The following is a 24,788-nucleotide window of genomic DNA, read 5'->3' on the forward strand; positions in this document are numbered from 1 at the left end:
TCTTTGTGCCGCTACAGTGGAGTCATCATCCATTCCTCTCATTGATCATCCTTCTTCATTTGGCATGATTGACTTGCAACAGCTATAGACTCAGATTGCCATTATTGTCCGGGATCAGATTCACGCCCACACTCACTTCTCTTCAACTGTAGCCTCAGTTACTACGCCTACAGGTACATCATCTGCTTTTCATATCACTCAGTCTGACTCTGCTCTTCTAGTATGGGTTATTGATTTTAGTACCTCTAATCACATTAATAGTGAGTCTAGCCATTTTATTTCTACTTTTCCTACCACACATAGGCAAAATCGCCTTGCTGATGGATTTTTTACACAAATTCATAGCAAGGGTATCACCCCCTTATCCTCTAGGATTTCACTAAACTCTGTGCTTCATGTCCTTCACCTATCTCTTAATATTTTGTCTGTAAGTAGTATTACAAAATCTCTAAATTGCTCAGTTTACCTTTTTTCCTACTCACTATATTTTTCAAAACCTGACTCCAAGAAGGAGTTTTGGCAAGGGGTATGAAGAGATGGGTAGTACATGTTTGGATCTAAACATACTGCTATTCCAACTTCTGTGCTTTCTTCCTCTGGGAGTCACATGTTTTCGCTATCTCAGAATCTTGTTATCTCTGGCAGTTCATTTCAATTGACAACTTCAACAGTATGATGTAAAGAATGCCTTCCTGCTTGGTAAGCTAGAAAAGAAAATTTACATGAGCATTCCACCAGGATTTGAAGGAAAGGAAACAACTAACAAGGTGTGCAGACTGAAGAAAGCCCTATACGGACTAAAAGAGTCACCTAGAGCTTGGTTTGGGAGATTTGTTGGAATAATGAAAGTAAAAAGATACAGAGTCAAGGAGACCATACCCTTTTCATCAAACATTCGGCAACAGGGGGAATGACAGCCCTCTTGGTATATGTTGATGATATTAGTGTCACAGGAAATGATGAAAAGGAGAAAAAAAGCACTGAAAAAATGCTTGATCAAAGAATTTGAAATAAAGGAGCTTGGAAGACTAAAGAATTTCCTTGGAATTGAAGTTTCATACTCAAGACAAGGAATTTTTATCTCACAGCAAAAATATGTGACGGATCTCTTGAAAGAAACCGGAAAACTCGATTGTAAACTAGTAGCAACACCTATTGAGTCAAACCAGAAGCTAGGGAAAGCAAAAGAAGAACCAGCCGTTGATAGAGTACAGTACCAGAGATTGGTAGGAAAGCTCATCTACATTGCTCATACTCGACCAGACATTGCATACTCAATAAGCATGATTAGTCGGTTCATGCATGATCCGAGAAAGACACACCTGCAAGCAACCTACCGTGTGCTACACTACTTGAAGGGTAGTCCGGAAAAAGGAGTTCTATTCAAAAGGAATAATGAACTCACATTGGAGGCGTACACAGACGCAGATTATGCAAGCTCTTCAGTAGATAGGAGATCGACATCTAGTTATTGCACGTTTCTTGATGGAAATTTGGTAACCTAGAGGAGTAAAAAGCAGAATGTTGTGGCAAGGTCGAGTGTCGAATCAAAGTTCAAAGCGTTGGCCCAAGGCGTATGTGATTACTGTGGTTGAAGATCATCTTGCTTATTTGAGAATCAAGTGGGAAGGTCCTATGAAGCTGTATTGTGACAATAAGTCAGCAATAAATATTGCTCATAACCCAGTTCAGCATGACAAGACAAAGCATATCGAGATTGACAGATACATCATCAAAGAAAAGTTGGAAGGAGGTCTGATTAGCATGCCTTACATGCCTTCAGGGAGTCAACTAGCAAATATCTTGATTCCATGGAATTATTTCCAAGCTAGGAATGGAAGACATCTATTTTCCAGCTTAAGGGGGAGTGTTGAATTATACAATTGTCATGGTTGATTTGTATAGTTGTCATAGACTAATTGTTAGGAAAGAAATCATGGTGTGACTTGTGTAGTTTTCATAGACTAATTGTTAAGAAAGAAATCAGGGTGTATATTTAATTAGGAAAATTATTCTGATCCCTTAAATCATGGGATTTGTAATGGTAGGAATATTTTCTGATTTGGGTAGATTAGTTACCTATTTTTCTCCCTAGAATAGTCTATATATTTCTGTGCACCAATTATTCTAATTCAATGAGAAATTATCATTCTCTATCCCTTTTTTACGATAGAATTATTATTATATTTTATTAAATAAGATAAGAAAAAGTTTTTTTCTAAAAAGAAATCTCTCGATCCCTCTTCTTTATACTCTCTCCAAGACTCCAACCATTTGTTTCTCCTCACTCGTTAGGTTTATACCAACTTACAGAGATAATCTCTTACAATTTACGAGAGATCCAACGATCTTCTCTGGTGAATCAACGACATCTAAGTAAGTAATCCTCTTCCGCACTAACATTCTTCATCGAAAACCTCTCCATTCAAATACAAAAGATCTAATCGAAGCAAGAGAACTGCTTTTCCATGAGGTTTAAGTTTGGAGTAGAGGACACCTCTCCAAGGAATACCTCTCTCTCTCTCTCTCTCTCTCACTCTCTCTCACTCTCTTCTACAACTCACCCAAACGTGATCTATCTTTCTCTCTCCAACCTCAAGCCAAAAAACCCTAGATATTTCTCTCAAAATCCATCGGTCTCAACCTTGCCTTAACCTTCATAAAAAAAAACCTATTTTTTTACCCAAATTACATTAGATTCATGTCTTTTGATGACTAGATTTCTAGATTTGAGGAACAATGGGAAGGTTGAAGATGATTGATTTTAAGAGGAGAAAATCAAGGGTTTTCACTCGATTCGAATACGAATTTTTATCGGACAAATCAGATATTATCCGATATCCGATAGGATAATCAGATTTGGGTTCGAATAGTATTTTAGGGACATATGTCAGATCCGAATTCGGATATTAGAGTATTTTTTCGGATTCGAATATAGCTATATCCAAACCGATAGGAATCCGTTGACAGCCCTAATATGACCTAAGGAAGGTGAGGGGTATGCACAAGGCCAATAACTATATTCGAATCCGTTGACATCGAAAAAAATTTCAAGTGCGACAATAACTCTCATTGTGTATGTGGATGACATAGTTGTGATAAAAGACATCCATAAAAAAGGGAAAATTACTTAAAGGACCCCGGCGGAAGGATTTTTTTCTTGGGAAAATTACTTAAGATTAAGGATCAAGGGATATTGAAATATTTTCTTGGGATTCAAGTTGCTTGATCAAGGGAAAATATCTTCATTTCCCAAAGGAATTATATCTTAGATATTCTTAAAGAGACGGGGAATTATGTCTTTAGATTGGACACAATGTTATTGATGCTGGAAGATTTCAACAATTAGTAGGCAAATTAACCTACTTGTCTCTTACTCGTCCTGATATTGCACTTGTTTTGAGTGGTGTGGGTCAGTTTATGCACTTACCTAGGACATCACATGTAGAAGTTGTGCATAGGAATTTTTGAAACTAGAAGTCTATGCCTGAAAAGGGATATCCTGATATTGCACTTGTTTTGAGTGTTGCGGATCAGTTCATGCACTCACCTAGGACATCACATGTTGAAGTTGTACATGGGATTTTTTGATATAGAAGTCTATTCCTGGAAAGGGGTCATTGTTCTCCAAGTATGAGCATTACAAGAAATCGGATGACCATCTGACCTAGTTCATTTTTAACCGAGTAGATCCCCACATGAGACCCCGTTGAACAATGGGACTTTATCTAAGCACATACATGTCCTGACATTCAAACTGGGTAGGACTCTCAAACAATAGATTTTTAACTTGAACTTCAACATCGAGGTCCTCTAAAGTCTAAAATTTAATCCAAGTATACTAAATATATTTACTCGGGGAGAAGATTTTTTGTAGCACATACATTCATACTTGGACTGTATTTTCCTCACCTTCTCATGAGACATCCTACGCTAGTGAGAATTGACCCCCCTTCAGTTTTAGCTTACAAGCTATTTATGAATAATGTTTAGCGTAAAATACAAACATTACCAAAGTATTTAAGATTTCTACAGGTAAAGAATGATAGATATCAAAGTTCTCTAATGTTTTAAATACTTGCTTCCTATGTTACACAGATACTTCAAAATAGACAAATTATCAGAGCATTTTATAACCGTCAAAGATATTAGGGAAAGGAAAGGCAATAGATGGTATTACTCACTCGACTACTTGAACAAAATTCATCAACGGAAAGAATAGTCGCTCCACCCACACCCAATAACAACTGCAATCTCTCACCAAACTTATACTGCATTTGATAAAGACTAAGATTATTACTTCATACAAAACCCGATGACATCTCTTATCTTAAGAAACCATACAACTTCAATGTTTTTAAATAATATAATTTTGCAAGAACTGGTATTATTTGTCATCACATAATAATGCATTAAAGAGTTAAAGTACTTAATTCAATTCCTCAATATGATCCTTGGAAAGGGGGAGATGGAATGAGAATATCTAAGACTCGGACAAAAAAATACAGACAATTTCAAGCAACTGAAGAAATCAAGAATATTACTGAGTGCAATGATCCCAACAAAAAGGTGTATCCCGCCAAACACTTCTCTCGAACTTTAGGTTCCACGATTTTGATGGGCAATCCTTCTAGTGTCAAAGTTGGAAGATGGCTGAGAAAAAAAGCAGACCAGTTTTTATAAGCTTCAAACTTCAAGGTTGATCTTACCATGAAGGAACTAGGAAATATCATTGAATCTATCTGCGGCAGGTTAAAAAAAAAGCTTACGCAGTGCAGCTCGGAATTTCAGTACAAATATTCTTCTCAGCAACCACCTAAAAGTAACAGATGTGAGCATAAATTAGTAATGAAGTAATTAAAGAATTAGATGAAGGACATGGAGTGCAAGGTTCCTGGATTCTGTAAAAGATAAAACTGATTCTCGTTGTATGACACAACAGCAGATATTACGATCCTATAAAAGGTGGCAGAATGGGGAAAATGGTTAGGCACTGGAAAGGCTTCCATTCAGTTTTTTAGTCCGACTAGCCTTACTTAGTAAGATTTCAACTCTTACAAAGGGTCATTGACCTCACCTTGTAGCATTCAAAAACAAGATCCAAGGCACAGGGTTGTAGAGGACAAAATTCTATTAAATTTGACAGAAAAAAAAAAACGGAATAAATGTTATTTTCACCGTTGAATTTTAGTTTTAAATTTGGGGGTTACCAAGGAAGTTCGGTAGCCCTCCGTTCTCAAAACCTTGGATGAAGCCCAAGAAAAAATGAATTTTTATTTTGGGATCTGAATTTTTCCATTAAATCTGGAGGGCTGTGGTGTTGGATTACCACTTTGGTAAATTTGAGCAAAATGATCCTTCGTAAGGCTTAAAATCTTACTAAGGAAAGTGCTTTTCTTCAGTTTTGGCCATATGTATCTGGTGGACATTGACCGGAACCATCCATAGTGGTGAGCCCCACTCCATATAACCCAAATATATCAATATGTTGTTGATAGAACAGCCTTTGGTCTAGTTGATGGGTACTGTAGATTTATTGCCAACTAAAGAAGATAATTATAAATGCCATCTAAGGATGGTTATAGAAACCAAAGAACTAAAAATCTGTGAAGATATAACCTGCCAAGAACAAGGGATGACACAAATAAACCAAATATATGATCCAAAATAAACTCATAATAAAAAAGTATCTTTCAATTGCAAAAATGCTATATTTATACTTCAATAGAAAGATAGGCACAATAATGTGTTTGGTACCTTCACCCAGCTATTAAGGACAATGGTTTTTTGAGCCACAATAGCATCGATCAGATCATCTTTTACGAGTGAGAACTCCTCAACAAGCACATGTGTGCACTCTGTGCTCCAACTGTGAATAGCACATGCACCTATACAAAAAAAAAAAACATGGATTGCTCACTGATGACTTTGCAAGATATGGGTGGAAGAATTTCAAGGCAAACATGTGAGAAGAAAAGAGCCAAAAAAAACAGAGAAGGGTAACTTGGAATTCATGATCCAATAGTGTGAATCTAAGGACCACAATCCCTCGTTCGGCCTTCAGGACTACTTTATACTAGGGGTGCAACTTAATTCGGTTCAAACCGAGAACCAAACCAATCCCTGAATTTTGGATTGGGTTGGTTCAATTTTAATTAAGTACGGTTCGGTTTCGGGTTAAAGAAAATAAGAACCGATAAATTCGGTTCGGTTTTCAGTTCAGGATTTATAAATAACCGAAAACCGAACCAAAATCCTATTTAAAAATCTAATGTAATTTTTACTCTCTCATCTCTACGATGAATTCCAATATCTAATAATTTTCGGAGAGCATCATCTGAAGAGGGGAGCTTGAAGGTTAAATGTTCCTTCAATTCCTTTACCCATTTCAGACAATTATTAATGACCACTTGAGCTGAAGGTTTCAAGTCTTCAAAGATACATCTGTTTCTAGTTAGCCATATGTTCCAATAGATTACCCGTGGAACCATACCACTGACAGTTCAGAATTGAGACTTTTTTGAAAGACACCATTTAAGTAAAGACCCTGGTGTCATAACTCTGGTTGTCTCCTCAAGCAAATGACAGCTGAAGTAGTTCCACACCTCTAACGTAAACGAACATTGGAAAAAAGGTGATCAATAATTTCTTCATTACCTTCACAACAAGAACATCTTGAAGCCATAGGTATACCCCATTTTTTCTTAACGCTGTCCACCAGGCATGCTTTGTGATAGATTTTCCACGCTAGAGTCTTCATCTTAGTTGGCACATTTGCATTCCAAATTGCTTTGCAAATTAGATAGACATTTCCCCTAGTTCTCAAAGATTTTCATGTCGATCGAGAAGAAAACAATCCTGAATCTGAGGCCATCCAAATTGATCTGTCGTGATTTCCTTGTTGAACGTTTGATGCCAGAATCTCGTCCACTGCTAAATTATTCGTGACCAAGGCTCTAAGTTTTAAAACGTTCCAACCCTCTTGATCCCAGACCTCCTTCAACAAAATGTTTTTGTTTTCATTTAGATAGAGATCTATTAATGACCCTTGCCAATTATGTAAGAACAGGGAATTTGCTACTCCATCTCCAATCAAACTCTTTGTCAGCCTAATTGTTGGTTTAAGAAAACATCGGAAAGTTCTCCAAATCTTTAAGCCTCTCGTTTTTGAAGGGTTCCACCAATTTCCATCCTTCACATATTTCTGCTTGAGGTAGTCTATCCACAGCCCTTTCTCATTCATCAATCTCCAGCATGTCTTCATTAAACTCGTTCTATGAACCTCAGAAAGTGTTTTAATGCACCGACTGCCACCGACTCACCGGCTCATCTCTCTCTCTCTCTCTCTCTCTCTCTCTCTCTCTCTCTCTCTCTCTCTCTCTCTCTCGGCGTGAGGCTGCAGTCGTGCTCTCAACTCCGGTGGCCAATGGGTCTTCCTTTTCTCTCTCTTTCTCGGTGTGTAGTTGCGGGGGTGCAGCTGCAGGTACCTCTCAGGGAAAGTTGGAAATCCAATCGTATTTTTTTTGTTTTGAAATTAATCTAATTTTTTATGTGATCTCATAAGTCATAATCTTGTTTTTGGGTTTTTAATTTTTCATAATTCATTTGTTTACATAATTTTATTGATAAATTTGTGTAAAAAAAAAAAAATTTACAACCCATGGAACCAAACTGAACCGAACCAAATTAAGTTTGGTTTGGGTTGGTTCAGTTCTAGACCAAATCGATTCGATTCTGATTTTGCTCTAAACCGAACCAACCCGAACCAAGTTGCACCCCTACTTTATACAGCTCTAACTATTAACTGAGAACTACTTTACGATCATCCTTGATAATGTGACAAACAGAAGCAATTTTTCAACTTCCAATATCTCAAAATTTCCTTCAAAAGCCTTCTATGTTAAGCCATCTAAAGTCTTCAGAAGCAAGGATGACATGATCGAAGCCATTGTGCCAAGACCAAAGCAAGTTTATTTTCCTAGTATTTGGTTCTTTAAGAGTCTAAGGACATTGTTTTCATATAGAATGGTGCAGTTAGGGCTAGCTTTATTCCTCTTGCTGGTGTTCATAAGTGACTCCCTCTGTCACTGAAGTTTTGTTTGTATTCGTACTTACTTTATATTGATAAAATTTCTTTTTACTAACAAAAATCACTCAAAAGTATTAAAGATACAATAATCACAACATTTTATTTGTTTAAAAGGTAATTAACAGCTAAAGTTCATTGCCTTTAAGGTATTAAAATTGACATATTAATTCAGAAATTTAGATAATCACAATGAAATGGTCATTAACGCATCCCAGTCAAACTAAAAAGAAAGTTCTATAATACGGTAGCAAGATCGGCAATGACTTATAGAGGTGAATGTTGGGAATGAGTAAACAACATTTTCACAGATTGAGCATGACAAAGATAAGGATGTTAAGATGGTAAGTAGAAAGACTAAGAAGGATAAAATTAGAATGAACGCATCACGAAGATGGAGTAGCCCCAGTAGGTGATAAACTAAGGGAAAATCGATTTAGATGGTTTGGTCATGTGCAATGAAGACAAATAGCAGCCCCAATGGGGAAGAAAATTCAAATTAAAGATTCTGAGACCAAAAAGGACCAAATTAGTGAGAGCATATATCAAAACACTTGAATTAATGAAAGACATGGTTTTAGAATAAATGGGTGGAGGAATGACATTCATTCAGCCAGCCCCGGAATTTGGGATAATGCTTTGGTCATGGTGGTGAAATTCATGGAAGCATAGGTATTTTAATATAAAAATGAACATTTGGAATAAGAAAAGCAAAATCAATAGCATTCAGAACAAGTTGATTCAATAGTACAAAGCCACCAAACTTGGAAACTTGAATGATCAAAATCATGACATTGGCATAGAAAAAGAAATGCAATTATACATAGCTTTTATAATAAAAACTATGGTAATTTACCAAATAATTACCGGTATTTTCCTTTATTACCAAAATACATTACTGCACTTTTGGGTTTACCATTTCATTACTTTAGGACCAAAATGCCTTTACACTCTATGACAATCACTGAAATGCCATCAAAAAGCAAATGCAAAGTCTTTCACTTCAACACATTTAACGAGATATTTATTGGGTGATGTGACATTTTTGTTTTTAGAATCGTTTGATTTCCTTGAGATACGTATAGGCTTTTAATTTATTTTTTTAAATAAAATTAATAAAAAAAACCTTTAAACCTAATGAAAACTACAAAAATGCCATGAAAAAGTTACCAACAAACAAATTGTCTCTACTCACATTTATCAAAAAACCTGACAATGATGTCACTTTGTGGTTGGATTTGTAAACCATCCAATTTTATTGAGATACACATTGTTTTGTCTTCATCCAAAATATAATTAAAAAAATTAATATATTATGAGTGATGTTAGCCATAGATATATTTAACAATGATCTCGATCAAACAAATGAGAATTATGTTAAGGCAAAATTAAAAACGATTAATCATATCAACCCCTAAAGAATGATATGTCAACACTATATGACAGATTTGTCAATACTTAAAGACATGTATGTCAACACTATATATTCATAAATATTTCACAATCTAATCATTAAATTAGAGTTTACTAATATTTTATTATGTTTAAAAATTTATATGATCATGGGAGTATCAAAACGCTTTATGTAATTATTTAAGATAACGATGTGATAAACATTCCATCAAAATGATAATTTTTTATAAAAACAAGATTAAGTTAGAAGTCTAAAAAACTTTCGACTTGTAAATAAAGCTTTAATTGAGATTTTAAGATTTGTTAATCGTTTAGGCCAAGTTTTTTATTTGATCAATTTAGTTTACTGCTCAAAGATTTGTCAATCGTTTAGACCAAATTTGTCAACACTATCTTCACAACTTTTCAACATTATATAAAGTTCCGTTTACAGGTTATTATCGAAAAAAATTAGTAGCAGCCGGCTAGAAAGTCGAAGAAGGGGGCCCTTAATAGGTCTTAACAATCAAAGAGTAGGTAAGTTAGAAATAATTATTATTATATTGTTCAAAGAGGACAAGTTAGAAAGAATGATATTATTTTTCGTCAACAAAATAATTGGAATCTCTACCAAAAAAACAGATTTGAATGACGATTCTCTTCCTTTTATAGAGAGAGGTCTATTTCAACCAAATTAGAAATCAAAAGAGAAGGAAAGTTAAAAATGGTGATTATCATTTCATTCAAAGAAGACAAGTTAGAAATAGTTATATCATTGTCAGCCAACAAAATAATTGGAATCTCTACACACAAAAAAACATATATTTGAATGACAATTCTCTGCCTTTTACATAGAGGTCTATTTCAACCCATCAAACCAGTCCATTCTCAACTCAGAATAGGCAGGAGAGAAACATTCCTCTTTTGATTGAGAGAAAGAGAGATTGATGGAGGACAATGATGAATAGCCTAGCATGATGAATCTGAGATCAAGATTAAATTACTAAGAATAATAACATTTATAAAATAAACTAATTCTACCAAAGTATCAAAAAAATCTAACAAGCAATTAAATGGTCCTAGGCTAAGTCACAATCCTACATGGCTATTAAAACATATTAAATTAAGGTATCCTAAGGAAGATAGAACTTCCAACTAACTTAGGGTCTCAATCCACTTGTGGGGCCGGCTGTCCAGCTATTAACGGGCTTATAGGGCCTTCACAGTGGGGGGCCCACTACTAAATAAAAACATTAAACACTGGTACACCAATTAATAACTCAAAGAAAACCTGGCCCACTAACACATAAAATTGACTCTTAACTAATTCAATAACAATAAAAATAAAAATAAAAATAAAATTGAGCTCTAAACTATGATGTCCTTATCAATGATATATTCTAGGAGTCATCAGAGAAACGTTAGAGACAGATTGGAAAGATGTCGGAGAGGTAAGTCTTGTCTTCTTCAACTCCCTCGCCTTCTTTCTCCCAAACTTCAACATCGACCAAAAACACAGCATATCCAACCTCTAGGGTAAAATGTTTTACCCTCATCCTTAACCTTGAGATCCCATCTCCGTCAACCATCAAACCTTAAGAACAAGATAGTATTTTGGGAGAAAAATGATGTAACGTAGAATATTCACACCATATTAGTGTTTATCAATGCATATCAACAGGAAAAGTGTCATTAGCTGTAAGAGTTATTTTATAATATAACATTTTTTTTACAATAGTTGAAAATGCTGATTTTCATGAATATTTCAAAAAAAAAAAAAAATTTGAATGTTCCATTTCGTTTCAATGACAGTATCGGTTTTTTTTATAGACTAAAATATTATTCCGAAATGAGAGTTTAAAACTTGGGTGGGATGTCTAGCACATGTTGCACAAGTTTGAAATTATAAGCACCTAGTAGTCTAGTTCTCTTCCGGACCTGGTTATTCATCACCGATATCAATATAATCTCCTTATTTTGTTTCTATCTTAGATTGTGATTTTCTTTCAGTGCTAAGAATTGCAACAGTAATGTGTTAGTGATAAGGCCGTAATTTTCGCAAGGATGTCAGCCATCATCTTTCCAATATAGCAACTGCTAACTATCAGAGATATTGCAGTACCAACAAAACAAAGAAGAGAAAATTAAAAAACTTAGCCACCTTACTAGGGAATTTCAAAGCTAGAGCTCAAATATGTTTAGCTGAAAAATGAAGGTGCTAGCCACCAAATCTTTTGCCGAAAACAATGCACATAAACAGATTCTTGTTCACCCCTCAACTTTAATCCCATCAACACACTTCTAATCACCTAAAAAAAATCAGGTAAAAAAAGTGGTATGGATGATGTTACTAACCGATTGAAGAAACTTTTTCATGAAGAGAATGATCCACCTGGAGGGACTTTGAGCAGTAAACAAACAACACCAGTGGAACAAAACAAAACCTGAAAGAGAAACATTGTCGATTGGCAAAGAATAAGAAGATACACTTAGCATAGAAAAATCCAACAATAGCTTTACTTGCCTATTTGATAACCATTATAATAATTCATTATGAGGTGAGTAACCAATTTTCTGCCACATGAATTATTATGAGTGTTAATGTTGTTTGGTAGCTAAATAGATAAATACTTATGAAAGAGGATAAACAACACTTTTTTTTTCAATTAAGAAATCAGAAATAGAAAAAAAAAAAAAAGGTTATTTACATGACAAGAATTGGAAAGCTTGCAATGCAGGTTTTTAGAGACATGCATAGCGAGCTTTCCAAACCCTTGATCAATCATGGATTTTATTCAGGGAAGTGCAGGACTTTGCTAGTGATCAACATGCCCTTGTGTTTTTTCGACTATAGAGAATATTAGATGATTCAAATCTGAAGTATAATATTAGATGTCCCATAATTTGGACCTATAAAATATGTTTGATTTTAGATGATTTCCCCACCCATTTCTTCCTATTTTTGTAGTTTTCGTTAACTTTAGACTTTCTGCATTGTTAAATATTAACTGGGAACTTGATTAACTGTGAAGGACTTCATTGATTTGGCTAGTTCTTGAAATCAGAACTGGGCTTTTGGCATTAGATGTTATCATCCTTGCTGAGGCAACTAGAACAAAGATAAATTTTTTTACCATTACAACCTACTGAAATCAGCTTGTTAAACCTTCCAACCATAGATCTTCAACAAAGTTTTGTCCCCATCGTCTAGAAATTTAGATTTAGAAAGCAAATACCAACTAATAAACAGAGCCGCCTACCAATTGTTTCAATACATCTCATTACTTATGGGCATCTTAGAGTTCTGAGCCTGAAGCTCCAAGAGAGTTCTAGATTTTGAACTCTAGTTCTATAGTTAATTATAATTCCTAGTTAGACTTTTCGTTTTTCTTGATTAACTACCTGTTAAGATATTAATTATAATACCTATCAAAAAAAAAAAAAGATATTAGTTATAATGGCTGAACATGTACAGAATCCTTTATTTATTGTCTTGATTTGTGTGTTGTGGGAATGTCAGCCATCAGGTTAAAGTTTTGTATGTTGCACACTAGCATGTTATGTATCACTTATTCAGGATCTCAATGATGTATGAATTGGTCAAAGTTCTCCACAACAAATTATGGTTGCTTTCGAAAAAAGGGAGCCTTAATGGCTTTAAGGTATGTGGGAATGGGTAGTTAGGCAAAACACAACTATGCCCTTTTTTCAAATGCTACTTCTTATGCATCTCTCAATTCATAGCACTAGAAGGGGAAATGCACTCTTCAATGGCTTGCAGTCCTTAACATGGAAAAAAAATTTGAGACCTTTCTGAACTATTTTCAAAGCTCCTTAACATAAAAATCACAAAAAACATTCCACCTATTCCATAAAGTTCCATTCCATCTCGGAATTTTTCGGCCGAATGAAATGAAACATTGATCCTGAAAAAACTAAATGCTTCAGAAATGCTTCAGATTGTCTAGAAATGTTTTGAAATGCATCGGTCGAGATAGTTCTGATTTTTCTACTAATTGAGACACCGCCTCAAGAAGAAATTTAAAACCTTTGTTTTTATACCCACTTGCCCATTTTTTTTTTTCACATGTTACGTGAACATCTATAACCAAAACTTTGGATTTACTATCACAGTTTTTGGTATGAACTTGTCTTATGTATCGAAGTGTGGATCTGTGCATTGGCTGGTCATATTCATCAGTCAATTCTTTCAACTTCTAATTTACTTGGTATTAATTCAAGAACAACTTTAATTAATATTTTTTATTTTATTTTTTCAAAAGATCTACATCTCTTGTGATGAATGCCCTTTTTCAATTATATGTTTTATTGTTATTGACATAAAATTAAGGAAAAAATACTAAATAGTCCCTGGCACTAACTTTTCTTTCAATTTAGTCCTTGACTTTTGCGGGTTATCAAAATAGTCTGTTAGAATTCTATAGAATTTGTTTGTGCGACAGCCCCTAGGGTTGTTTCTATTATGTGCGGCAGCCCTATGGGCCCCCTTTTTGATTTGCGTATGTAATGGGTTAATGGGATGGGCCCCACATATTTTTTCTTATTATTACTTTTTAATTTTTTAGAGGAGCCGAACCCTACTATTGTCATTCTCTCTCTCTCTCTCTCCAATATTCTCCTTCTCTATTTATTCTCTTCTTCTCATCTTCTAGTTGATCTACACAGTTTTGATTCTCTACTTGGTATTACAACAACGTTTTTTTCTTCTCTCCTATTTTTGGGGGGGTTTTAAACCCTTATTTCTGCAGTTGAATTTTTTTTTTTTCTACAGCTTTTTTAGTGAAACGAACTTCAGTTCGTTGTGGTGGTGCACGATAAACCCTAGATGTGTATCTAGGGCATGGTTGTGTGATTGTGATTGATTGTGAATGAGTTTTAGGGCTGTGTGGTGTTATTTTTCAGACATTTAGAAGGTTTAATTGCAGTAGGTGATGTCTAAGTCAGTTTCTGTTAGCCGAAATTGGGTTTCTGATTTACCCAAAGTTGGTGGAGTTTTTTTACGCCTCCTACCCTTGCCGCATCTCTCTTAGGTGTCTTTTACACCGATTGTTGCCTCCCTCATATATTTGTTCCTCTTCGTGGTTGTTCTAATGGATGAACGTAGTTCTTCAAATGATGATTCGATCAAGCAGATTACTTCGGTACAGTTAAACGAAAATAATTATCATTCTTGGTCCCACACTATAAAAGTGTTCTTACGAGCCAAGAAGAAAACGAATTACCTTGTTGAAGATCCTCCTTCTGAGGATTCAAAGAACTATGAAGATTGGTGGAGTGAAAATTCATTGGTTATGACTTGGCTTTGGTTGAGCATGGAACCATCTGTGGCTTCCAATGTCCAACTCATTGATACTACGAAGAAGATTTGGAGCATCCTTGCAAAGATGTACTCTCAAGAGAGTAATGTGACTAGAGTGTTTTGAGTTGTTTGAGCGCATGTTCATTACCAAATAAGGTGATAAACCCCTGAATGAACATTACAATAATCTAAAAGATATATGGGAAGAACTATAAATCCATCAAGCCCTAAGCACTGATTTGGAAGTTAAGCAACGGTAACGGGAAGAATTTCAAGTTGCATTATTGTTGTCCAATCTTAACTCAGAGTCCAGTATCTTTAAGGATCGGATTCTGACTAGTGAACAACTTCCTACTGCAACGAATGCATATTCTCGGCTTCAGAGAGCCTCAATTACGCACCTAGCTCCTTCTTCTCTTAAAAAGTCATCTGCCTTAGTCACTAGTAATGCAACTTGTGAGACTCCTCGAAATGGACGCGAAGGTACTCGTAGTGGTGGTCGTCGTGGTAATCGTAGTGGTCATGGTGGAACCTATGGGGTTTTTTGTGATGGTGGTACTGTCTCTGGCCGTGGTAGTTATAGGTCCAATTGGAAATGCAATTATTGTGGTAAGACAGGGCATACCGAGGATTATTGTTGAGACAAATGGGAACGTCCGACTATGCCCATTATGCATCTGTTGATACGTCTTCCATATCTGTTACTCAACCATCTGCTTCTAGACCATCGATTACTGATTCTGAGTCTCAAGACAATCTTACTGCTCAACTTAGTCAGATCCTTCAAAAGTTGTCAGGTCTACCTTCTTCATCTGCTCCCACAGGACTATGGTCAATATAAGTAATTTTGCGTGTGTAGTTGCTTGATCCCCATCATCTTCCTGGGCTATTGACTCTGGTGCAAATGCTCACATGTTTGGTACCTCCTTAATCATTTCTAATTTTCATTCATCTAGATCCCATATTGTTTTAGCAGATGGGCAACAGCTAGGAGGTGGGGCTTGGGCATCAAGGTAAAGGATAGCTTTATTATTGCTTTGTCGAAAATTACAGGAAACTCGTGGGTTCCATGGGTTAGTATTTCCTCGTCTCTGTTGGGAGATATCAGTGGGGCAGGGCGCATGACTAGTAATATCTTGTCTTGTAGAAAGGTTAAATCCACAATTCTTCAGAAAGAGTTGTGGTGTAATTATCTTTTGAGAGGGGATAAAGGGCTCTTATCCGTCTATGCCAAGGAAAGGGCAGCTCCTGGGTTCTTGCAACGACGAGCAAATATTCACACAAAGCCAATGATGTCGGAAAAGTTGGGAATTGACAGTAACGAGTATCAGTCCTAATTAGGGAACTTGACAGAACAGATCTTGGTTAATTTATTGGAAGTTGGATTGAAAATAGGTATGTCCATCAGAAATGAAGGTAGTGTGTCTCAATTGCTCCTTAAGGTGGCCCTACAAACTAGCAAGGGAGTGGAGTTTTGTATGCAGAAGGTGGTGGGACAATGGCCTCTTTCAAGGGATGTCCCCTCGGACCGTGGGGGAGTGGAGATGTCGCCTAGGGATCGCTTTCAGAATGAATTTTCCAGGTTAAAGATTACGAGACACTTATCGTGCTGCGACAATATGGCCAAGGGGAGGAATAAAAGACTGAAGAAGGAAATTATCCAACTTAAAAGATCGGTGGAGGATTTTCCACTTACAAAAAGACAACGGGAAAAAAGCTAGAAGGCGCTTAGTAGGTTTAAATGTCGATTAGAATCTTGTCTTGGAACGTCAGGGGGCTGAACGCAGCCTCGAAAATAGCAACAATTAAAGCCATCATTCATCATCATAAGCCAAATTTAGTGGTCCTGCAAGAATCAAAGTTAGATAAGGTGGATGATAGGGTGATTAAGGAGATTTGGGGGATTAGATCAGTTAGGTGGTGCACTCTCCCTTCTTGGGGGGCTTCGGGTGGCATCATTTTACTGTGAAATAGGAAGTTGGTGGTGGTGGAGGATAATCTCACCGGGGCATTTTCGGTGTCAGTTTTATGCAGGTTGATTGGAAAGGAGTTTACCTGGGTTTTCTCAGGGGTGTATGGTCCAACTTTAAAGAGAGAGCGGAATCACTTCTGGGAAGAATTAGACGACATCAGGGAGCGTTAGGACAAACCGTGGGTTTTGGGGGGAGATTTCAATGTCATCCGTTTTTCGTTCGAAAAGAGTGGGGGGTCGATAATCACTCCAAAGATGCGCAAATTCTCAGGATTTGTTGATCAGAATGCATTGATTGATTTACCGCTCTATGGGGGAAGGTTCACGTGGTCTAATAATCAGGAGAATCTGAATCTTAGCAGATTAGACCGATTTCTCGTTTCGTTAGAGTGGGAAGAACATTTCGGAAGACTAACTCAGGATAAATGGCCAAATCTTGTGTCAAATCATTGCCTTATATCTTTGATGGCAGGGTCGCCAAGGAACCAGCCTACACCTTTTAGATTCGAGAACATGTGGTTGGAGCATCAAAGCTTTGGGGAGATGATTAACATCTGGTGGAATGAGCTTTCGATTGATGGTAGACTAGGGAAAGCATTGAGGCCAAAGCTGAAGGCTATCAAAGAAAAGCTGAAAATCTGGAATAAGAAAACGTTTGGGTCTGTGAATGATACGAAAAATGTTGCGTTATTGGAGTTGCAAGAGCTTAAGGGTAAATAGGAGAGAGGAGGCTTGGGTGTTGAGGAGAGGCTAAGACGAGTAAATCTTAAAGTTGATTATCAAAAATTAGCTGCTATGGAGGAAATATGTTGGAAACAAAAATTGAGGGTTCGATGGCTTAAGGAGGGGGACAGAAATACATCTTTTTTTCATCGCATGGTGAATTTTAATAGTCGGGTAAATTTCATTTCAAAGCTTAAAGTTAATGATTCGTAGAAAGTAGGTGAGGAGGTGTCAGAGGGGGTGGCGCAGTTCTACAAGAACCTGTATTCAGAGGAGTTCGTGGATAGGCCTACATTGAATTATTTACACTTTGAAAGCATTTCCTTAGACCCAACAAAGGTGGCTTGAAAGACCGTTTGACACAGACGAAGTGTGGGGAGTGGTGTGTGGTGTGTGGTTTGGCTAGCGACAAAGCAGAACCAGATGGTTTCTCTCTAGATTTCTTCAAAGCTTGTTGGGAGACAGTGAGAAATGATGTGATGGCAACTATCGAGGATTTATACAGGGAAGGTTATTTAGATTTGGGTTCTAATTGCACTTTCCTTGCTTTAATCCCCAAGGTGTCGGGTACAGAAAATATCACGGACCTTAAACCGATCAGTCTGGTGAGTTCAATTTATAAAATCATATCGAAGGTTTTTGTTGCTGGGCTGAAGACTGTGTTCAGTAATATCATTAGTCCGGCTCAAGGAGCTTTTGTATCAGGGAGACAAATTCTAGATGGGATTCTTATAGCCAATGAATGCATCTACTCGCGTAGAAAAGCGAAAATTCCGAGGTTAGTTTGCAAAGTTGATCTAGAGAAAGCCTATGATCATGTTAACTAGAATCTGGTGAAGTATTTGTTAAGGAGGATGGGGTTTGGTGAAAGGTGGGTTAGGTGGGTCATGAAGTGTATTTCAACTTCTACGCTTTCGATTTTGATGAATGGATCTTCAAATGGGTACTTTAGAAGTTCAAGGGGTCTTCGTCAAGGAGATCCGTTGTTGCCTTTTTTGTTCGTAATAGTCATGGAGGCCTTGGGAAGGATGTTATTCAAGGCGGTGGTTGAGGGGGAGATTACTGGTTATTCTACTAAGGTAGGAGGACATGCGGTGTCTCACCTACAGTTTGCAAACGATACCTTAATCTTTTTGGACTATTCACCGAGATAGTTGAGCTTTTTAAGCAGCATTCTTGGGTGTTTAGAGGTAATCTCGGGTATTCCGGTTAATCTTCGCAAGAGCAAGTTGTATGCGGTAGGTGAGGTAGAAGGTTTGGAGGTAGCGACGGCCTCGATCGGGTTCCAGATAGGGGTCCTTCCATCTACATACTTGGGACTTCCGTTGGGGATGGGTTATACTAGTAAGGACATTTGGGAACCAGTGATCAAAAGGATGAGAAAGAGACTCGGTACTTGGAAAGCTAAGCTGTTATCGAAAGGAGGGAAGATTACCCTTATCAAAAGTGCTCTGGCTAGCATTTCTATCTACACCTTTTATTTGTTCTCCTTGCCAAGGCATGTAGAAGTGCAACTAGAAAGAATCTGTCAAGATTTTTTGTGGCACGACAAAGACGGCTCGAGAAAGTATCATAGGGTGAGCTGGAATAAGTTATGTTTGCCTAAGAAGAATGGAGGTTTGGGTATTCGCAAATTTGGTTCCATGAATTCGGCTCTGTTGGGAAAGTGGCTTTGGAGGTTTGAGGAGGAGGGGGAAAGTCTTTGGAGGAAAGTGATTGTAGATAAATATGGGAGAAATGGGAATGGATAGGAGAGTGGTCCAGTGCGAAGTGCATCGGGGTGTGGTGTGTAGAAGGGCATTCTGCAAAGACTTCCGTTAGTTAAGAGCAGACTGAAATGTAAGGTTGGGAGTGGGACTAAGCTGAGATTCTAGGAGGATTGGTGCTCCAGGAATGGACCTCTTAAGGATTCATTTCCTGATCTATTCGAATTATCTTTGAAAAAGAATCAAGTTATTTCTGCTTTCAAGAGTTCTGTTAATGATGAGTCAAATTGGGAATATGGGTTTAGAAGAACTTTCAATGATTGGGAGGTGGATACGCTAGGGAGGTTAATTTTTATGGTGGAAAGTAACTATGTGCAGAACTCTTCGGAAGATAAGAGATTGTGGAGAGGCACTTGGGACTGGAAGTTCATGGTTAAATCTATGTATGTTGGCATTACCCCAAGTAGTACATCGGTCTTGTCTCACTCATTTGTCTGGGGTAGGAAAATTCCTCCTAAGATATCGATTTTCCTTTGGTTGGCGGCTTTAGGTAAACTAGCAACTTTGGACCAGTTAATCAGAAGAGGCTTCATCTCTCCAAATCAGTGTTGTATCTGTAAATCCTAGGAAGAAACGGTGGATCACTTATTCATTCACTGCCAGGTGGTTCACCACATGTAGTCGCACTTCTTGCCTTTGTTCGGGATAGTGGATTACCTTCCTCGCTCAGTCAAGTCGGCTTTGGAATCTTGGTCGGTGTGGGGAGGTTCTTTCTTGTCTTCTAATCGGATTCTTCGATTCTTGACTCCATTTGCAATTTGTTGGGGTATCTAGAAAGAACGCAATTGCTGCATCTTCGAAGAGAAAGTTTCTACGATAGAAGGATTAGTTATTTCTATTTTGGAGCTCATGTACTCTTGGAGTAAACTTTATAAAGAGTTCACGGGAATTTTCTTTGAAGATTTTATTGTACGGTGGGATAGGGTTTGTTCGTTGCCGAGAGAGTAACTTGTTGTTCGCACTTTGTTGCTTTCTTTCCTTTTTTTGTTGTGTCATTTTTTCTTTTTCTTTTTGGTCTTCTTTGTCCTGGGTTGGTCACCTCGACCCCTTTGTTTTCTTTTTAATAAATTTATCTTTATCAATAATAAAAAAAAATATATATATATATATTGTTTTAACTGATGATTCATCTCGCCTTGTCCTTGGCACTAGTGATCTTCATCCAACCAATTCCATGACACTCACTTTTAGCTTATTTGTTCCTAACTTTCCTTTTAATCTGTTATCTGTAAGTCAACTAACAAAATCACTAAATTATTCTATTACATTTTCCCCTAACTCTTGTGCTTTTCAAGACCTCAGACGAAGAAGTTGTTTGGTCGGGGCATGAACGGAATGGACTATATTTTAGGCAAGCATCACCGTAGTAATTTTCCTCTTAGTCTAGAGAGTCGTCAGTTGAGTCCGTTCAGTCTATTCAGACATTTGAGGTCCTGCAAGAATAAAGTGTACTTCTAGTTTTTCTTATTTTGTCATTTTTTGTGGATGATTGCTCTAGAATGTCTTGGCTTTTTTTAAAAAAGACCGCTCTGAACTTCCCAAATTTTTCTTAACCTTTTATAATGAGATATTTATTGAATTTGATCGTCATGTTAAAAAAATTCGTTCTGACAATACTCTTGAAAATACCCAAAATTGTATGTCTGATTTTTGCATAGACCATGGTATCATCTATCAAACTACGTGTCCACATACTTCCCAACAGAATGGCATCGCTAAACGCAAACCTCCTCATCTTTTGGATGTCACTCGCACCTTATTGTTTAACATATCAGTTCCTAAACCTTATTGGACGGATGGTGTTCTTACTGCTTGTTACCTCATTAATCGTGTTCCTGCACCTGTTTTGGGTAACCAAACACCCTTCTCTTTGTTATATCTTAAGGCCAAGCCCTTTCTTCTTATTCCACATGTCTTAGGGTGTGTGTCTTTTATCCACATCTTTCGAACAGGTCATGATAAGTTATCTCCTCAAGTTGTTAAGTGACTTCCTGGGTTATTCTCGGACTCAAAAAGGTTATCGTTATTTTGATCCTGTAGGGCGTCGATATTACACTAGTGCTTATGTCACCTTTTTTTAGTCTACATTTTTTTTCTCCACTATGGGTCTTCAATTTGATTCTGATCCGATTCATTCTCATCAAGGGGGGTTAGTTTTGCCTACTATTCCCCTTTCAGTTTCTTCTCCTCCTCGCTTGCAAGTTTATCACCGCTCTCAATATCGCCCAATTGTATCTTACGGTCTAACCGCAGCCGAACCATCTCCTGGCTCTCTTGAGGATCTTCCACCTTCTGCTTCTTCTTAGGACCTTCCACATCCTCCCACAACACCCTCATCCTCCACACTACCTATTGCATTGCAGAAAGGTATTCGTTCCTGCACTCAACATCTTATTCCTAATTTTGATCTTTTCATCGCCTTTGCTCTATTTTTTGCTCTTTTGCATTCTTGTTGTCCAGTATTTTTATTCCTAGTACTTATCGTCAAGCTTTGACTTCTTTTGGATGAAAACTTTCTATGGATGATGAGATGCATGGCCTTTATCAAAATCAAACATGGGATGTCCCCACTCTTCTTTTTAGGAAGACCACTATAGGTTGTCATTGGGTGTACATAGTAAAGTATCAACCTAATAGCTCTGTTGATCGCCTTAAGACTTGATCGGTGGCTAAAAGGTATACTCAAACTTATGGTGTAGACTATTGTGAAACCTTTTCACTGGTTGCTCGCCTCAACTCTATTAAAATTCTTCTATCAGTCGAAATAAATTTTAACTGGCTACTTTACCAATTATACATAAAAATACATTTCTTCATGAAGATTTACAGGAGGAAGTGTATATGGATCAGCCCCCAAGTTATGTAGTTGAAGTGAAAAAACATCTTGTGTGTTAGGCTAAAAAAGACGTTGTATGAACTGAAACAATCACCACAGGGTTGGTTCGAGTAATTTAGTTATGTGATGCTTCGGTATGGTTTCCAACGTTCCACCTTTAATCATTCTGTATTTACTCAACATCTTCCTCAGGTACTATCGTTCTTATTGTGTATGTGGATGACATTAATATCACTGGTATTGACTCTGTTAGTATTACTCTATTAAAGGCTCATTTGAGTACTCAATTTCATACAAAAGACTTGGGCCTAGTTCGTTATTTCCTTCGAATTGAGGTTGAGCGTTCCAAGGATGGACTCACTCTGTGCCAACGCAAGTATGTATTGGACTTATTATCTGAGACGGGCACTTTGGGATCTCGTCCAATTGATACTTTCATGGATCCTTCTGTCAAGCTTGATGCAGAACAAAGGGAAGTTTTTGAGGATAATGGGAGATACATGCGGTTGGTTGGCAAGTTCATAAATATCACAGTTACTTGTCCTGACATTGCTTACGTTTTGGATGTGGACCGTCAGTTTATGCATGCCTCTCGACAGCCCCATTGCGAAGCTATCTGTCGTATTCTCCGTTATCTGAAGAGGACTCCTGTAAAGGGTCCCTTGTATCATCTTTCCTATTCCTTGACTATTTATGGATACTCTAATGCTGACTGGGCTGGGAGTCGTTCTAATCGCCGATCCACTCTGGTTATTGCACCTTTATTGGTGGAAATCTTGTTACTTGGCATAGTAAGAAACAAAACGTTGTGGCTCGCTCTAGTATTGAAGCTTAATATCATGCAATAGCCCACACTGCTTCTGAGATGTTATGGGTTCATTCTCTTCTTCAAGACATGGGGTGTTTGTGCTCCATTACTATGCAAATGTATTATGCGGGTTATCAAAAAGGTCTGTTAGAATTCTGCAGAATTATGTAGAATATGGTTGTGCAACAGCCCCTAGGATTGTTTTTATTATGTGTGGGAGCCATATGGGCCCCCTTTTGTGATTTGCATATGTAATGGGTTAATGGGGTGGCCCCCACATATTTTTTCTTATTATTACTTTTTAATATATTAGAGGAGGAGCCGAACCCTAGTGTTATTTTTTTTTTGATAGGTATAAGGTTAGTGGTTAGCTCGAACCCTAGTGTTATCATTGTATTCAACTCTCTCTCTCTCTCTCCAATCTTCTCCTTCTCCTCTATTTCTTCTCACCTTCTAGTCGATCTAAACAATTTTGATTCTCTATTTAGTCCATTTAGTAAATCCCTCTTTTCAAAACAATCCTTGAACCTCACTCTAAGACAATTCTCACTGAAATGTCAAAATTTCCCTAACCATTCAAACTCACCATTGACGTCCAAAAAATTTGGATTTTCGGCATCCCTTCCGACTTTTGAAGACTCCATTCCGATTAAAAGAATTTGAGAAGGTAGAAGAAGTCATTTTCAAGGGTTTTTTCATTTTTTCAAGCATTTTGAAGATATATGTAAAAAAACTAGGATTTTTCAATTGTCTTACTTCCTTTTTGGATGAAAATTGATCAATGATAGTTCTTTTGGTTTGAAATCATATACACAAGTCATTATGTCAAATTTTAAGTCGATCTCTTCATGTAATAGTTGGAAAAACTCGGAAAAACAAAATTGGTGGACTTTACAGAGTCGATGTCAATAATTTATTTATTTTAGTTCAATATTTTTATTGTCGAGGTAGATAATTTTTTTTTTAATTATTGCGGAGGTCACCAATTTTTTAATTATTGTGGGCCTCACCAATATTTTTTTTTTTTTAATTTCGACCTCAACAATAAAAAAATAATAGGTGATGTCAACATTAATTAAAAAAATTGGTGACCTCGACAACAACTTTTTTTTTAAATGTCGACCTTAACACTGTAAAACCCACCCGTTTTCGTTTTTTCGAGTTTTTCTAACGAAAATACATGGAAAGATTGGCTTCAAACTTGACATAACCACTTGTGTAAATGATTTCAAACTAAAAGAACCATCCTTGATTGATTTCATCCAAAGGGAAGTAAAACAATTGAAAAAAAAACCCAAGTTTTTTACATACATCTTCAAAATGCTTGAAAATGGCTTCTTCCTTCTCAAATCCTTTTCATCAGAATGGAGTCTCCAAAACTCAACCGGTATGTCAAAAATCCAATTTTTTGGACGAAAATGGTGAGTTTGAATGGTTAGGGCAATTTCGACATTTCAATCATGAGAAATGTCTAGAGTGTCAGGGACTATTTTGAAAAGAGGGATTTACTAAATGGAATATTTTGATAACGTGCAAAAGTCAAGGACTAAATTGAAAAAAAAGTTAGCACCAGGGACTATTAAGTAATTTTTCCTAAAATTAATGCAAAGCACACCACTTTTTAGATGAGCAAAAAATCAAAGCAAACAGTGGAACCAATGTGTTCAAAGGTTGCACCTAGCCAAGACGATCAAAGCACCAAGGCTCCACCCATTTTAAGTGGTAAAATGATACTTCTATGAAATATTTTTGTAGAAAGTGTGGTCTAAGGGGTATTAATCAATTTTACAACATAAAGGGTGTCTCAAATATTCACTCAAACTAGGAGCGATATCTAAAATTAAAAGGCATTCAAGAGGAGGTAGTAAACCACTTGAATATTGGC

At 36.9% G+C, this 24,788-nt stretch overlaps 1 protein-coding gene across 1 annotated transcript in view; it reads right to left on the bottom strand.

Annotated features, from left to right (window-relative positions):
* The window catches only part of NBS1 (nijmegen breakage syndrome 1), a 43,928-nt gene that overhangs the window by 9,045 nt on the left and 10,095 nt on the right, over nt 1-24,788 (bottom strand). The window contains 5 exon segments of the mRNA XM_086442980.1: nt 4,185-4,271; nt 4,545-4,653; nt 4,770-4,816; nt 5,758-5,888; nt 11,834-11,922. Coding sequence (XP_086299106.1) covers nt 4,185-4,271; nt 4,545-4,653; nt 4,770-4,816; nt 5,758-5,888; nt 11,834-11,922 — 463 coding nt within the window.

The sequence above is a fragment of the Akebia trifoliata genome, chromosome 5 (genome assembly GCF_017979445.1).
Source record: "Akebia trifoliata isolate Shusen 1 chromosome 5, ASM1797944v1, whole genome shotgun sequence".
NCBI classification, from domain to species: Eukaryota; Viridiplantae; Streptophyta; class Magnoliopsida; order Ranunculales; family Lardizabalaceae; genus Akebia; species Akebia trifoliata.